Source organism: Salvelinus fontinalis, chromosome 2, assembly GCF_029448725.1.
Source record: "Salvelinus fontinalis isolate EN_2023a chromosome 2, ASM2944872v1, whole genome shotgun sequence".
Classification (NCBI taxonomy): domain Eukaryota; kingdom Metazoa; phylum Chordata; class Actinopteri; order Salmoniformes; family Salmonidae; genus Salvelinus; species Salvelinus fontinalis.
In genome coordinates, this window is record NC_074666.1 from 82,900,305 (window position 1) to 82,917,833 (window position 17,529).

At 43.1% G+C, this 17,529-nt stretch overlaps 2 protein-coding genes across 9 annotated transcripts in view; one reads left to right on the forward strand and one right to left on the reverse strand.

Moving 5' to 3' along the window:
* The first annotated feature begins 2,754 nt into the window (after positions 1-2,754).
* On the forward strand, positions 2,755-9,083 carry LOC129829081 (transmembrane protein 98-like). 3 transcript variants are annotated; one of them, XM_055890563.1, is made up of 8 exons: positions 2,755-2,981; positions 5,111-5,348; positions 5,668-5,739; positions 5,978-6,109; positions 6,321-6,354; positions 6,445-6,560; positions 6,658-6,717; positions 6,890-9,083. In XM_055890563.1, the coding sequence occupies exons 2-8, from the start codon at positions 5,218-5,220 to the stop codon at positions 7,089-7,091; spliced, it is 747 nt and encodes a 248-aa protein (XP_055746538.1). In that variant the 5' UTR covers positions 2,755-2,981; positions 5,111-5,217; the 3' UTR covers positions 7,092-9,083. The 3 variants fall into 3 exon arrangements, with proteins under 3 accessions (XP_055746538.1, XP_055746553.1, XP_055746544.1); XM_055890569.1 differs by lacking the exon at positions 2,755-2,981 and adding an exon at positions 4,175-4,424; XM_055890578.1 differs by lacking the exon at positions 5,668-5,739 and having other exon boundaries at positions 2,773-2,981.
* LOC129829052 (supervillin-like) overlaps positions 8,884-17,529 on the reverse strand; it is a 32,592-nt gene continuing 23,946 nt past the window's right edge. For all 6 annotated transcript variants that reach the window (XM_055890552.1, XM_055890518.1, XM_055890528.1 and 3 more), the window contains 8 exons: positions 16,784-16,886; positions 16,459-16,666; positions 16,215-16,348; positions 13,430-13,585; positions 13,069-13,212; positions 10,357-10,469; positions 9,979-10,134; positions 8,884-9,562 (listed from right to left, as the gene is read on the reverse strand). In XM_055890552.1, the coding sequence (XP_055746527.1) occupies positions 9,476-9,562; positions 9,979-10,134; positions 10,357-10,469; positions 13,069-13,212; positions 13,430-13,585; positions 16,215-16,348; positions 16,459-16,666; positions 16,784-16,886 (1,101 nt within the window). In that variant the 3' untranslated portion in view covers positions 8,884-9,475. The remainder of the gene's footprint in view (positions 9,563-9,978; positions 10,135-10,356; positions 10,470-13,068; positions 13,213-13,429; positions 13,586-16,214; positions 16,349-16,458; positions 16,667-16,783; positions 16,887-17,529) is intronic.

Genomic DNA, 17,529 nt, shown 5'->3' on the forward strand with positions numbered 1-17,529 from the left:
ACAACTATGTTACATTCCCGCTAAAAACACAAGGTGCTTCTCTTGAACTAGTGCACCAGAACATGTTTTCATTGATTCTTTTTCCTTTTGTGCCAGGGTTATTCAAACTCAAACTACATATGATATGCTGGAATTGTAGGGTTTGCTTGCCTGCACACTCCTGCGCTAGGTGCCACTCCACCAGAACACATTATTCTGATAGGAACAGTGGAGTAAACACTCTAACCAACCATAGTGTCTCTGCAAAGAGGACCTTACTTTATTGCAGGAAACAGACATAAGTGTAGCTAGCCTATTATTATCTCCATCACTGCTATCTGGTGCACAGGATACTGTCATTACACACTCGAGCAGGAGTAGCACAGCAGCATTAGCAGAGAGACAACAAACAAAAGAAAACCCATAGAGATCTATCACAAAGAGCTATGTGTCTCTAATCCTCAGTGCCTATTCTGTGAGATCAAGGGGCCAGACCCTTTCAGTGGGGTCATAGCAGGGTTATAATATATAAATATATGCAAGATGGTTTGATCCAATGCAAACAGTCAGTCATGCGTGCATACTGTACATTTCACGTAAGGGTGGTCCCGGGAATCGAAACTACTATCCTGGCATTGCAAGAACCATGCTCTACCACAGGGTTCCCCAACTGGCAGGCCCGTGTTTTATTTGGACCCCCCAAGTTTTCTGAAAAACTAAAAAGAATAAATGTTTAATTTGTATTTTTTTTATTGTTGGACATAAAAGACTGTAAAAACACGAGCAAATCAGATCCAAGTGGTTTTAATTTAGGAAATCTGTTTCAAAGTATTCCCACACATTATAGAGAGATATATGTGATCATATGTAACGGATGTGAAATGGCTAGCTAGTTAGTGGTGGTGCGCGCTAATAGCGTTTCAATCGGTTACGCCACTCGCTTTGGGACCTTGAAGTAGTGGTTAGGGGAGAGCCTACGGTAAGGTAGCCTAAAAGGCTTAGTGTCACTGAGTCTGATGTGATGGACATATCCAGTAGCCTTCCCGCAATCTAGTTTGTTCCGCGAGAAGATACACTCGTAGCGGGCTATTAGCTGAACTAGCCGCGGCCTTTGTGGAGCGATGGGTAACGACGCTTCGTGGGTGACTGTTGTTGATGTGTGCAGAGGGTCCCTGGTTCGCGGCGAGGGGATGCCGTAAAGTTAAACTGTTACATTGATGCTGTTGACCCGGATCACTGGTTGCTGCGGAAAAGGAGGAGGTCGAAAAGGGGGTGAGTGTAACGGATGTGAAATGGCTAGCTAGTTAGCGGTTGTGTGCGCTAATAGCGTTTCAATCAGTTACGTCACTCGCTTTGAGACCTTGAAGTAGTTGTTCCCCTTGCTCTGCAAGGGCCGCGGCCTTTGTGGAGCGATGGGTAACGATGCTTCGTGGGTGTCAGTTGTTGATGTGTGCAGAGGGTCCCGGGTTGGGGCGAGGGGACAGACTAAAGTTAAACTGTTACACATATACAAATGTAAGCAAGGTTTGAAATGATTCTATTTTAGCCAAATATTACATCTGTTTGGGCTTCTTGCGGTCAATTTGCAGTCTACAAATTATTTGTAATTATGTTCCGGCCAACTGACCATCCGCTCAAGTAAAAATCAGTTGATGATACCTGCTCTACCAACTGAGCTACAGAGGGCTGTCTGACTGTTCATTACACTATTTTTCTTGTCTCAATGGACTTTAGGTGTAGCCGCAGGAAGTAATTTGGGCTTGGGGGTGCAGTACATTTTTCCTCCAATGGGGCGGGGACTAATCTTTTTGCCCTCGCTGGTGCTGCAGACGATATATCGTCCACTAATAGAGGATTATTAAAGGCCCAGTGCATTACTAAATAAAACTATTCATATATTTATTTTTTTATTAAGAATTTTCAGGAGGTGCTGCAGCACCCTCAGTGCCCCTACTTGATACCTGAAAGCAAGGGTTTGAAGGAGTCTTCAACCATTGAACCTATGGCTTGCATGTATTTGATTTGATAATTGATTCAGGGAGTGTGTAATCCTAGCCATAATGTTACGACTATATTGACTGACACGCTCCCCTCCATTTAGCTAATGATTTTTATTTTTATAAAAAGCTTACCTTTCAGTCCTCCAAAAGATGTAGACTTCCGAGATCTGATGGACTGGCACGCCATCTAGCGGGTTTTTGAAGATCTGCTAAATGTTGCATTTTTTATTAATGGCCTATATCGGAAATGGTAAAAGAAAAAACGCATGCATTCTAGATTTATCAAACATTTTTCCAAACAAATGAATGTTATGATAATATACTATACCTCTCTGTTGCTAATAGGCTGTATACAGCGTATTAATCGGTCTTACAAGTTAGGCCTAGCACTGAAGGCCTATTGGTCAGAGCTTCGTCAATAACGTCAAAAAGGTAGGCTAACAATAAACTATAACCCTAATTATTTATCACCTCTGACGGGCCCGTGGGTTCGATGACAGTCTGGTTACAACGAAGTTCCTTTCTATAGTTTAATCAGAATCCACGTGAAATTAGCCTGGCTGATGTCACATAATAAAGTCTCAGATATAAACTACATATCTCTGATTAGAAACGTTTTTTTATTATTACAAAACCCTGGCTACGGGAAGATTTACAGGTTAAATCGTGTGCATGTCTATAAACCCTGTATAAATAAACTAGGCCTATTTCTTAGCCGGTTACAAACAAAGTATTTCAGCAAGCAGACCATACATTCTTGTGCGCGCGTAACCGTAATCATTTGCTCATGCACGGCACTGCTAATTTGAATTCGCTCTTGCAAAGTTAGGCGAACTTCCATCACTACTCACTCACCGGCTGCCTGCTCAGTGCTGAGCCGTTCACGTATGGCCTGTGCGCGTTCCCGGTTTGGAGCGGTCGGTGCCATCTCCATGCTCGCCTAGAGGAAAAGGTGCTTTGTTTCTCAAAGCTATAATTCAAGAAAACGGACTAAATGTATAGGTAAGTCTATTATTCTCTAACACATTTATGATAGGTGTGTTTAGTTTACTTTCCGTATTCATAATAGGATGATGCACGTGTGAATTATATTAGGTTGGGGGGAATTAATTGAATTACTCTATGAAATCTGAACTGTTCCTTGAGGAACAATAATGATTTGTGGGGTTATTTGGGGTTCACTGACCTAACAACTCTGCAAATATTGCAAATGCAGTTCTGATATGTAGGAAGTTCATTAACCACAACACAACTGGGAAACTGTAACTCTGACTAGTGAATAGAGATATCTATGTATCATTAATTATGTATTCATTTCAAACATGTATTATTTCAAAGATCGGAGATGATGAGATGAGGCTCTGTTGCTTTCTTTGCAGAACATTGTTCCATGAATGATCTGTAGTTGGAAATTCAACTCGATTCAGGCAAATCTTTGTTTTTAAAGAGCTTGGTCTCACATTGCAGATATTCCTCAAATGACTGGATGCACACTTTCTCACTATTCCATCATCAACATTGTTGGTGTAGTGAATTTGGGGGGGTGGGAACTGCAATCTGGAACAGAATGTGGCCCCCCGTGAGGGGGCACAGAGATGTTTACATTAAGCCTACAAAATGTCTCCAGGCTCTAGTCTACTGTGTCTCACTACATACGAATCAAAGATGGTGACCGCAGGATATTCTTTGGTCAGATGGTTGAAGGATGTTTTAAATGGAAGTACTACAATGTTACGCATGACACACTATAGGCTGGTAGGGCTGGTCGGGTTAATAAATAGTGTTTGGTCCAATGGATCTGCCCAAAATTACAGAATAAAACAGTCATCTGTCTATCAAATCATCTTTTTGCAATAGAAACGTGTGGAGAAACCAGTCAAAACTCCACCCTGAGTGAGTGCCTCTGAAACCAACAGGCTTTAAAGTGACCGTTGGCCTTTGAACAGAAAAGGAGTCCGAAATGATTGATTGAAAGAGAGCGGCGAAAGAACTGTATGATTCGGCCAGTGTGCTGCAAATTAATCTGCTTAAAGAATTACAACATTCCAAAGCGGAATCTCATATAATCATCTGGATTAAAATGCTGGTTGGGAATGTTGTAATTCGGTAATTCCGTTGCCCATAGTGACTGCACAAAAACTGTGTTTCAATGCTGTCTCTCCACTGTATGAGTGCCAACTCATTACAAAGCTATTATGCTGTAACAGAAGTCATTTTGTCTTTCTGCTCATGGCCTCTTATAGTAGTAGTGAGACTCACACGCACACATTGGGCTCCCAGGTAGGGCAAGGTTAGGTTAATGAGTGACTACACTAGGCAGAGGACAGGTACTGTATTTTGTGTAGTCTTTGTTTGACACATCCTGTGTGAAAACTACTCACTGTGGTAAGACCATCAGACGTACATTCCAGATTCGCACAACTAGGACCTGAGAACCCCAAAAGGGTAAGAGGGTAGACAACAGATATTGTTTCTTTTGAAAGGATATTGTTTCTTTTGCTGTGTGCATATTTGGATCCTGAACAGCTAGTCATAAAGTATGTCAGATACCAAAGACACTTACACTCACAGTACTCCGTAAACAGCTCACATAACTCTGATTAAAAGCTTTTGAGAAACTCTGGTTTGGATCTGAAATAGGTTATAAAGCATTCACATCATTCATCATGGGTTTCTTGTACGATGTGGTTGCACCGGGGAAACAAACATTCACTAATATGTTAATATCTTCCTATAATGTATGATTATATTATTTTACGTTGAGATTCAGATGTTGTGATCAACTAACTGTGTTATATGAATGGACAGTATGTACTCTGCTACAGTAAACGAAGCAAACACAAAGGGCTTGTCCACTGATAGCTTTCTATGAGTTCAGATAAAGATCTGAGTTTTGTTTGTTTTCGGAGGTGTTTCATATTTAGTGGCCAAGTCACAGGGCATGTTCTCTGTGGTTTGTGAAGTAGGCTGTATCCAACTACGTAGTTGCACATGGTCGAAATGGAAGTTGAAGTATGTTCGTTTTCAGATGGCTTCTCAGCTAAAGCGTCTTTAAGATGTAACCATACGTCTATGAATCAACTGTCTGTAACTACTAAACTACCAACCACTAATGACCAACTCCTCCACAGATGAGCGACCAGCCATAACCACCAAGCCCAGACAACCAGAACCCTGGTCAGAACCACTTTCTCTCTCCCTGTTGCCGACTGCCGACGCCCTGGGACCCGTCGTCACCATGGAGACGGTGGTGATCGTGGCCATTGGGGTGCTGGCCACCATCTTCCTAGCCTCCTTCATTGCCCTGGTGGTGGTGTGTCGACACCGCTACTGCCACCCCCACCACCTGCTGCACCACTTCAACTCCAAGTCAGTGCCTAGTATACCTACTAGCCACATACAATACATCTGGGAGGGGAGAGAGGGAACAGTGGCATCTTGGGTCGTCAGGGTTAGGGCCTTACTCCTAGCCGTGCCTAGTATGCCTAGCTAGCTTCATCTGGGAGGGGGAGGGGGAGGGAGGAGATAGTGGCATTTTGGGTGGTTATGGGTAGTGCCCTGAGTTTGTCCAGACAAGGAAAACTCTTGGCCCTAGTGATGGGGTATGTGGCCTAGGCCCTACAATGCATTAGGTGGTGGTAAGGGGTCCTGGATATAGCTGATTCAACTGTGTCCCACTCTTACCCAGGCCCAATGGACTGACCTGCTGGTTTGAAGCTATAAGTCTATGGATTGAACAGAGCGACTTCACAGCACTAAGGTCAAAACGATACACAGGATTAATACTAAGTCAACATACAGGGGCAAAGTTCTAGAGCCAGTAATATTTCTCTGTCTCACTCTCTCGCTCGCGTTCCCTCTCTTTCATACACACACACGCTTCTATTCAGAATACATTCCCTCCCTCTCACACACCTACTCAATACACATTCCCTCCCTTTCTCTCTCACACACTCTCTCTCTCTTCCCTTCATCAGAACTTCTCTGCTTCCCCACAGACCCAATGTTGACCTGATCGGTGCCATGGAGACCCAGAGTGAGCCGTCTGAGCTGGAGTTGGACGACGTGGTCATCACCAACCCTCACATCGAGGCCATCCTGGAGAACGAGGACTGGATCGAGGACGCCTCGTACGTCTGCCATGTGACACTGACATGTGCCAGGAGTAGATCAGGCCAGCTGTTGTAGCTATTCGTATACTGTATATAGCCTTCCGTGGTTACCAGAGTAATAACTTTAACATGGTCATAACATCATCAAGTTCAAATAAGTGATAGATCTCTGACATGATCATACAAAAAATTAACCCTTATTTACAGCTTTTCTCTCTTTCTCTAACAGTGGATTGGTTTCACATTGTATCTCCATCTTAAAGGTAATGTCTGTGTGCTGTACACCCTGCATGAATACATCGTTTTCATTACGATCTAACTCAATGCTATTTACACACTCTCTCCACTGGCAGATCTGCCACACCCTGACTGAAAAGCTGGTTGCCATGACAATGGGCTCAGGCGCTAAGGTGAAAGCCCCAGCCAGCCTCAGTGACATCATCACTGTGGCTAAACGCATCAGTCCGAGGTAACTGTCAGGTTATACAGTGCTATCACATAACCCTTCAATTATCTGACCGCGCTACGTCCTTCATGACCTCCCATCGTCCCGTGTGTGTCTGTAGGGTGGATGACGTTGTGCGGTCAATGTACCCTCCACTGGACCCCATACTTCTTGATGCCAGGTACCTAACAAAGTTTGCTTTTGTTAGATTACATCATTTATAATGGTTTGAGGGGACAAAGATAGCTGGGAAAATAGACAATATAGACCATAGTTCTGCTGATGGAACTCATATGATAAGAGGTCTCTGATGGAGAAATTCTAAATGTCCTTTGTCTATTTTGTCCCCTCAGGGCCACCGCCCTCCTCCTGTCAGTCAGTCACCTGGTGCTGGTGACACGCAACGCCTGTCACATGTCTGGCAGCATGGACTGGATCGACCAATCACTGCACGCCGCTGAGGATCACATGGTGGTGCTGCGGGAGGCGGCGCTAGCGTCTGAACCGGAACGGAGTCTACCTGGAATAGACGTGCAGAGAGAGCAGGCTATCTAGAACACACAGACATGTACATACACACATGCACGCATACATTCACATAGACATTGGCAAGCAGGCACATACACTCCTTCTCTATACATCATACAAATGGACACATTAATGCACATCTCGGGCACATTCTCACGCATACACAATGCTTGATAAACACACAATAAAAAAACTCGACACATTCCCAATGCTCTTTCCCACTGTTGTTCTGTGCTGATTTACATACAGATGGGTTGCTAGATAATAGAAAAGAGCTGGTTTTAGAAAAGGATGGGTTGCTAGATCCTTGTGCTATTTTGCTCTTGATCCTTTGACTTTTACCATGTTTCTGGTTTTGTATATAGTTATGTATAACCATACTGTATGTTATGATTAGGATTTATATAGATTTTATGTTACACTCTCAGATTGTATTGTAAGTGGAGAGCTCATTGAGACAGGCTTGTGTGTAGTTGTTGCCATGGATGACTGCCCCCTTGATATTCATTCCTGGGTGTCTTCCATCTCCCAGCGGTGAGCTATAATCCACCCCGTTAGGAGTGCACAGTCACATGGAAGCTTAAATTTAGTCAACTAATCCATGTGGGGGAAAACACCCAATAGGACCAAAGGCCTGGGAAATACATGCACACCTACTCAGAGCAATACACTCTTATTTAGAGCAATACACTCTTACTCAGAACAATACACTCTTACTTAGAGCAATACACTGATACTCAGAGCAAAATACTCTTACTTAGAGCAATACACTGCTACTCAGAGCAATACACTGCTACTTAGAGCAATACTCTTACTCAGAGCAATACACTGCTACTCAGAGCAATACACTGATACTCAGAACAATACACTCTTACTTAGAGCAATACACTGCTACTCAGAGCAATACACTCTTACTTAGAGCAATACACTCTTACTCAGAGCAATACTCTTACTCAGAGCAATACACTCTTACTCAGAGCAATACACTGCTACTCAGAGCAATACACGGCTACTCAGAGCAATACACTGCTACTCAGAACAATACACTCTTACTTAGAGCAATATACTCTTACTCAGAGCAATACACTGCTACTTAGAGCAATACACTGCTACTTAGAGCAATACACTCTTACTCAGAGCAATACACTGCTACTTAGAGCAATACACTGCTACTTAGAACCCGGAGTCAAGACAAGCCTCCCTACCAGCTGAAGGTGTTGGGCGGCTTTTTGTTGACCGGTGGTGCGATGTTATTGGAGCATTGCTAGCTGCCTCTCCATGCATGCCTAATACCGTAGCTTGAACTTGAAACCCAAGAGCAGTAATCACAGTATAAGCCAGCTTTACACACACACTGCCCAGCCCTAACACAGCTCACAGAGCTGCGAACACTGCACCACACACTCAAGCTTACAGAGCAACCGTAACAGAGTTCCCACACTGCTAACCTAAGGAGCAACTGTACACGGTGATACACACACTTACGCAACGAGACAGCGTGGAGACTGTACACACACACATTAGAGTTTATAGGCAAAACTATATTGTTAAACACTCGGTCAAGCTTAGAGACAAATCAGGTGTTTTTTCACTTCTGTCTTTCTGAGAAGATATGCCTTTTGTGCCGTTGTCCTTCTTGTAATTCAAGCTCTGAAATAATTCAAGCTCTGAAATAATTCAAGCTCTGATATAATTCAAGCTCTGATATAATTCAAGCTCTGAAATTCCGCCTAAGAGAAGACTGCCAGTATAACTGCAGCCTACATCAGATAAGCAGAGCTCTGTGATGGAACGATATTGATTGAGATGAAACATGAAGAAAGTGGCCACGCCTTTATTTTCCTGGTTTCCATTGTTTATTACAATTGATTGCTTTTGTATGTAAGCTCTCCTGTGTTTTCTCCTCCCCACCCACCGTCCGTTAGTGATGTTACCTTATATCCTGCCCTTTTCACCTTTCTCTTTTTTTCCTCCATTGATTTGTACAGGTAAATTAAAGTTTCATAGGAAAATGTGTAATTCTGTTTCGTCTTCTTTTTAGTTAACATTTCTGAGGGAATCCACAGTCAGTAAGAAAACCGCACACTCATGTAAACTCTAGGAATAAGAAAATGGATCCAGTTGATTGATTGGGGATACGGATGGTTGTCCTTCTGTTTGAAGGTATAGGCAGTCTTGTCTCTCTGCAAGCGAGAGCGAGTGGCTGAGAACGAACAAGGCCCTAAAGCACCATACTTAAAGAAGACACACAAATACAACTTAAATACAGCTACTAAGAAAACACTGTACACGATTTGTCATCACCTGACCAGAAAATAGCATTCTCTTAAAAATAGAAAATACAAAAACATTTTCTCCTCAGGATATGTTGACATAAATAAAATGGGATCTTGTTGTGTTTGTTTAGGTTTTCAATAGAGTCCTTTGCTTTTTTTCAGGCTGATTTGTTTCCAGTTTGGGAGGGAGTCATACTCATCTCTCTTCATCTTCAAAATAGTCTGAAACATATAAACAAACAGACATTACTTCAGATACTGGAGAATACTGGAGAAAAGCAAGCACCCACTGGTCTTAGGGATGAACGCTTTGTGAAATATTCACATAGAAACCTACATATGTCACATTGTTTTTATCATCTGAGACTACCACAAGAAGATGTTTCAATTGGCCATATCATTAAGACGTTAGTGGTGCGCCCTAGTGGCTGTCAGGTGTAGCTGCACTCTGTTTAATATAACGTCATAATACTGTACGAAACATGCAGCAGACAAATGTATCCAAAGTGTGCATACATAGTTTGTGCATACACTTTCATATGAGTGGGCCCAGTGGGAATCAAACCCATTATCGTGATGTTGCAAGGGTCATGCTCTACCAACTGAGCCACACAGGACTAGCGTGTTTGTGTGTCAACCTGGAAGTCGTTGTCGGAGAGGTATATCTCCAGGCGCTGGGGGTCCACTCCCTCGGGCAGAGGGGTCTGCAGCAGCTCCTCTAGGGGGTACTGGGTCTTACTGAGCTGGGCCAGGGCGTCCTGCACCAAGGTCAGCTTGACCCTCCCGGCCTCCCCCTGGACAACATCGTTCACAAGGCAGCATATATAAATCTAAAACATACCTGACTTTGAAAGACAAAGACTGTGGTGTTGCTATGACACGACAGCCTTTGCCCAACCAGATAATACTGAACTGTGTTTACTGCTGTTGTGAAGTTAACACTGATGATCCTACTGATGCGTACAGATGCTATTATTGATCATGAAAATGATTATGAAGAGGAGGACAAATAGTACCTGTGTGGTGGGTGTGGGTCTCTTCTCCCAGCGAGGGAAAACGTTGGTGAAGGTGAGGGGTTCTACTCCGTCCTGGATGAGGTAGGCCTGAAGAGGGCGCCTCGGGTTCCTCTCTAAAACACCGCCAGCACACCCCAAACCGTCAGAGAAGCACAGAACAACTTAACCCCCAACTACAGCATATCCCCGACACACTCCAACCATCTAAACACCTCAGATTAAAATCTGGACCTCGAAGTCAGTTCCACTGCTTTTTTAAACTTATTCTTCCCCTCTAATCAAGGACTGATTTGGACCTAGGACACCAGGTGGGTGCAATTACCAGCAGTACTCTGGACCTCATAGGGTACCCCTGATCTAAACAATCAAGGTTTTGTACATGATGTATCTAGCATTGAATGGAATAGAATGAATTCATCCCTGATGTTGAACTAGCCTTTTCTTACTTCCACAACGCATTCCAGGATGTATGCAATAGGCCCCTTTTTTTAAATTCAGGATTAAGGGCAGAGAGAACCCTTGGTTTACTAAGGAACTTACAAAAATCATAAGGGAACTAAATGCTATGTGGGCTAAAGCAAAAGAGACTGGTCTGACAGATGATTGGATGGCTTTTAAACGTCTTCTAAATGTGGGTGTGGCTATGATCCGTAAATTGAAAGCGGACCACTACCTGAAATCTACTTCACATAATTTAAATGATCCATCCAAATTCTGGAATGTAGTGAAAGGTTTGGAGTGCAAAAAAGATACACAGCTTCCCAAACAATTGTTGGTAGACACACAGATTGTAACTGAGAGAACCTCCATTCTGAAAGCGTTGAATCAGCATTTTTTAGATGCAGGCAGTTTATTTGAAAAGGTCAAAGGTATAATTGAGCCCTATGAATTTACCTGAGACCCCTGTGCACTACTTCACCAGGTTCTCCTTTTCATCCTTCTGTTTCAGAAGTGTGTAAAGCCCTGAAAAAATCCCCTGGCCCTGATGAACTAGACCCCCGCTTCCTGCACCTAGCTGCAGACATCATTGCTCCCCCCTTAACATGTATTTTTAACCTCACGCTTGATGATAAGGAAATCCCCAAGTTATGGAAATCTGCTTTTGTACTGCCTCTCCTGAAAGGTGGAGATCCTTCGCTACTTGACAACTATCGACCCATATCAAAACTGGCTGTACTGTCAAAGGTACTGGAGCCCTTAGTTAGTAGGCAGCTAAAGGCCTACTTCCAAGAAAACAACATCTTAAATGGAATGCAATCAGGTTTTAGGTCTGGCCACAGCACTGTTTCAGCAACATTGAAGGTTTTAAATGACATCCTCTGTGCTCTTGATAAGAAGTTACATTGTGTGTCTGTCTTTATTGATTTGTCGAAGGCTTTTGACACTGTGGACCATGCTGTGTTAGTGCAAAGGCTAAAATGTTGTGGAATTACTGGTCATGCTCTAGAAAGGGTTTATAAATTACCTATCAAATCGTACACAATGTGTAATGACAGATGGTTGTAAATCTGAGTCCATAGAGGTGTGCTCAGGTGTTCCGCAAGGTTCTATTTTGGGCCCACTGTTGTTCATTTTGTATATCAACAACATTGGGGATCTTATTGAAACAGCGGATGTTAATTTGTATGCAGATGATACTGTTCTTTATTCAAGTGGTAGTAGTTTATCTTTAGCTTTTGAAAATGCCCAAAGAGCATTTAACATCAGAATCTGTATGATTTAAAGCTGGTTCTAAATTCTGGTAAAACAAAATGCATGGCATTTTCAAATGCCAGGCATGTTACTAATCATGTAATTGCTACATTGGCTGAACATACTATAGAGCAAGTTAAAGTGTACAAATATTTGGGTGTGTGGGTTGATTATAAGCTGAGCTTCACTGTGCATGTAGAGAACTTGATAAGGAAGCTCAAGCTGAGAATAGGTTTCTATTACCGGCATAACGCTTGTTTTTCTTTTGAGACCAGGAATGAGCTGGTATGATGAACATTACTGGCAGTTTTAGATTTTTGTAATGTTATACTGTATATATATGCAGGCCTCAACCACTACCCTGAGAGCACTTGATTCAGTGTATCATGCAGCCCTCAGGTTCATTACAAATCAAAAACGTCTAACACATCATTGTGATCTCTACAGCGCTGTTGGCTGGTCGTCATTGACCTTGCGTAGGCTTAAACACTGGTATACACTGATTTATAAGGCCATATTGGGTAAAATTCCATTTTATCCCTGTTCTTTTTTAGTCAGGTCAGTAAATAGATTTCAATTACGGTCCCATTCTCATTTGCTTCTAACAGTACCAAAAATTAGAACAGGTCATGGTAGAAATAGTTTTAGTTACTTATCTCCGTGGTCCTGGAATTCTCTCCTGAACATTTTAAAATTTGATGATCTTGTTTCGTTGGTGGAGTTTAAACACTTGATATATGGTATATGTCATTGAAGAGTGTAATTGTCTTTAGGACAGCTGTTTTTAGTCAAGTAAGATGTTTTTGTTGTACTGTATGTGTGTTTATAATTTTGTTTAATGTTGTGTTAGGTAAGTTGTTTTATCTGAAACGTTGTTCCCCCTGCTGCTATTGGACCAGGTCTCTCTTGGAAAAGAGATGTTATCTCAATGAGAAAAACCTGTATAAATAAAAGGTAAAATAAAAAATAAAATGAATCAACTCTTCTATTTGCTGCCTTGCTTTGTCTACATGCTCTCACCTTTGCAGTACTGGAGCACTGTCTGCATGGCACACCTCCTCTCATTAGCCCAGCGGATACAGGCTGAGCCAGCGGTCTGACTGTCCTCAGGCTCACCTGCCTGCCACAGATACAGCTCCATACAGTTATCCAGCAGGAACAGGGCTGGAGAGGGATAAGAGAGAGAGAGGGAGAAAGAGAGACAGAGAGAGAGAGAGAGTGAGTGAGAGGGAGAGAGAGAGAAACAGTGAGAAAGGGAAAGAAAACGAGGGATATTAGGTGAGTGTTTTGTACCTCAAGTCCTCGTGATAACAATGGAAGTTGTGTTTATGAGTGCGTGCATGCATACATGTGTGTGTTTGGGCTTTGAGCGGACACTCACCTGGCTGTGGCACAAAGTACAGGCTCTCCTGGACAAAGGGCATCGCCATGACAACCCCTGGCAACCGTGCAGGGCTCTGCAGCTCCTCCCCCTGGAAGGTTCCGGAACGGGCGCTCAGATGGAAGAGGCGTGGCGTGAAGTTATACTTCCCTGGATCTGAGAGATAACAACACACAGCATCTCATCACATCAACCTCTCAACCTTCCAGCACTCAGTCAAGTTCAGCTGGTGTATACCTTCTTACATTAGTCATCTGTGTGTTTGTTTAAAAAGAAGACTGGGATATTTGTTCAGGTTATTCTGAGCTTTCAGGTATTCTGTTATTTATTTATTTATTTATTTACCGTTATTTTACCAGGTAAGTTGACTGAGAACACGTTCTCATTTGCAGCAACGACCTGGGGAATAGTTACAGGGGAGAGGAGGGGGATGAAAGAGCCAATTGTAAACTGGGGATTATTAGGTGACCATGATGGTTTGAGGGCCAGATTGGGAATTTAGCCAGGACACCGGGGTTAACACCCCTACTCTTACGATAAGTGCCATGGGATCTTTAATGACCTCAGAGAGTCAGGACACCCGTTTAACGTCCCATCCGAAAGACGGCACCCTACACAGGGCAGTGTCCCCAATCACTGCCCTGGGGCATTGGGATATTTTTTAGACCAGAGGAAAGAGTGCCTCCTACTGGCCTTCCAACACCACTTCCAGCAGCATCTGGTCTCCCATCCAGGGACTGACCAGGACCAACCCTGCTTAGCTTCAGAAGCAAGCCAGTAGTGGTATGCAGGGTGATATGCTGCTGGCAAAATACAGTTAAATACAGTGCCGTGAAAAAGTACTTTTCCCCTTTGTAATTTTCTCTACTTTTGCATATTTTTAGTATTGAATGTTATCAGATCTTCAATCAAAACCTAATATTATATAAAAGGAACCTGAGTTTACAAATAACAAAAAAAATGTATACTTATTTTATTTAATTAACAAAGAAATGCAACATCCAATTCCCCTGTGTGAAAAAGTCATTGCCCCCTTACACTCAATAACTGGTTGTGCCACCTTTAGCTGCAATGACTGCAACCAAATACTTCCTGTAGTTGTTGATCAGTCTCTCACATCGCTGTGGAGGAAATTTGGCCCACTTTTGCATGCAGAACTGGTTTAACTCAGCAACGTTTGTGGGTTTTCAAGCATGGACTACTCGTTTCAAGTCCTGCCACAACATCTCAATTGGGATTAGGTCTGGACTTTGGTCATTTCAAAACTTCAAATTTGTTGCTTTTTAGCCATTTTCGTGTAGACTTGATTGTGTGTTTTGGATCATTGTCTTGCTGCATGACCCAGCTGTGCTTCAGCTTCAGCTCACAGATGGATGGCCTGACCTCCTGTAGAATTCTCTGATACGTGTCTACATAGAGCCATGACTACATGGAACTCTACTCCACATCAGGTAACTGATGCAAGCAGTGGAATAAGATTTAAAAAGCAGGTACAGATAAAAATACACCTCTTGGAACAGCGGGGACTGTTGTGTGATATTGTGATATTGTTGTGTGGTGGTATTGAACATTTTGTGTTGTGGATATGTGGTGGTGTAGGGATGTTATATGATGTTCTGTTTGATCTTTAGCTCATTCAGTACAAACATAGTTCACTGTTTTATATTTGGTTGTATATGTCATGTGGGTGCTTTGGACCCCAGGAAGAGTATTGGGATCCCTAATAAAACACAAAATACAAATGTCATCCAAAATGTTGACAACATTTTGCTAAAAAGCACCTGGAAGCACCTGGATGATCATCAAGACTCTTGGAAGAATGTTTTACGGACAGATGATTCAAAAGTCTAACTTTTTGGACGACGTGGATCCCATTATGTCTGGCTAAAACCAAACACTGCATTCCACAGTAAGAACCTCATACCAAAGGTCATGCATGGTGGTGGTAGTGTGATGGTTTGGGGATGCTTTGCTAACTCAGGTCCTGGAGGAATTCTGCTCTGTATCAGAGAATTCTACATGAGAATCTCAGGCCATCTGTCGGTGAGCTGAAGCTGAAGCGCAGATGAGCGATAACAACACACAGCACCAAAACACATAAGCAAGTCTACATGAAAATGGCTAAAAAGCGACACATTTTCTACGTCTTGGAATTGCCTAGTCCAGACCGAATCCCAATTGAGATGTTGTGGCAGGACTTGAAATGAGCAGTTCATGCTTGAAAACCCACAAATATTGCTGAGTTTCAGCAGTTCTGCATGGAAGAATGGGCCAAAGTTCCTCCACAGCGATGTGAGAGACTGATCAACAACTACAGGAAGTATTTGGTTGCAGTCATTGCAGCTAAATGTGGCAAAACCAGTTATTGAGTGTAAGAGGGCAATGACTTTTTCACACAGGGGCATTGGGTGTTGCATAACTATGTCATTGTTGTGTTATTTGTTCACTCAGGTTCCCTTTATCTAATACTAGATTTTGGTTGAAGATCTTATAACATTCAGTATCAGAAATAGAGAAAATTAGAAAGGGGGCAAGTACTTTTTCACGGCACTGTATGTGAAGGTGTGTTTTGTTCAGGTATGAACAGGAGCTGAGAGGTGTGTTTTGTTCAGGTATGAACAGGAGCTGAGAGGTGTGTTTTGTTCAGGTATGAACAGGAGCTGAGAGGTGTGTTTTGTTCAGGTATGAACAGGAGCTGAGAGGTGTGTTTTGTTCAGGTATGAACAGGAGCTGAGAGGTGTGTTTTGTTCAGGTATGAACAGGAGCTGAGAGGTGTGTTCAGTACCTTGTAGCATGCAGTCATAGGTCTTCCTGTCCTGCTGCCCAATAGCGTTCCAGAACTCCACAGGCTCCGCCCCTTCCTCCACTTCCTGCACCCTCGAAGTGCTATCACTGCTGAGGCCCAGTTCTGGAGGGCACCTAACACACAGACAGCAGAAAGCACACATAACCACGTATTAATACTGTTTGCATTCCAGCAAATTAATACATACAGAAGCACAATCACACATCCATGAAGGGAGACTTACATCTGAGTGAGTCGCACCACAGCCCTCTTGCCCGCCTCCCGGGAGCTGGCGTGGACCTTACAGCCATGCCACAGGTAGAGCGCCCCCTGTTGACTGTTGAGCAGTATGAGAGAACCTCGGGAGCGCAGGCCGCCACAGCTACAGTCCACCTCCAACAGACTGGCCTCCTCCGGCAGCTCCCCACGCACACAGAACAGACGCCAGACCCCTACAGGACACAGAGAGAGTGCAGTTAGGAACACACATCTATGCAGAACACATAGACACACAACCAGACACACACACCACCTAAATCAGAGGAGGCAAAGCCAAGGTAATATCCCACCTGTGTTGTTGGTGGTGTCCGCTCGGCAGCCTTTGTGGATGACCAGACCTCCCTGGAAGAGCTGAAGGAAACACGGAGGCTCCTGCCCCTGAGGCACCATCACCTTCAACAGGACAACAACAACAACACAGGTAGAAACATCAGTCAGAGAGGCTACTGTACTCAACAACCAAAGGCATCCTTCTCAGGAATAACACTGGTTCAACTCAGGCCTCTGAAATGCTAGGCAGGTTTAACCATAGACATCCTATAATTTGTATTTTTTTTAAACATTTTATTTAACCTTTATTTAACCAGGTAGGCTAGTTGAGAACAAGTTCTCGTTTACAACTGCGACCTGGCCAAGATAAAGCAAAGTAGTGCGACACAAACAACAACACAGAGTTACACATGGAATAAACAAGCGTACAGTCAATAACACAATAGAAAAAAAGGAAAGTCTATATACAGTGTGTACAAATGGCGTGAGGAGGTAAGGCAATAAATAGGCCATAGTAGCGAAGTAATTAGAATTTAGAAAATTAACACTGGAGTGATAGATGAGCAGATGGTGATGTGCAAGTAGAAATACTGGTGTGCAAAAGAGCAGAAAAGTATATAAAAACAATATGGGGATGAGGTAGGTAGATTGGGTGGGCTATATACAGATGGGCTATGTACAGCTGCAGCGATCGGTTAGCTGCTCAGATAGCTGATGTTTAAACTTACTGAGGGAAATATAAGTCTCCAGCTTCAGCGATTTTTGC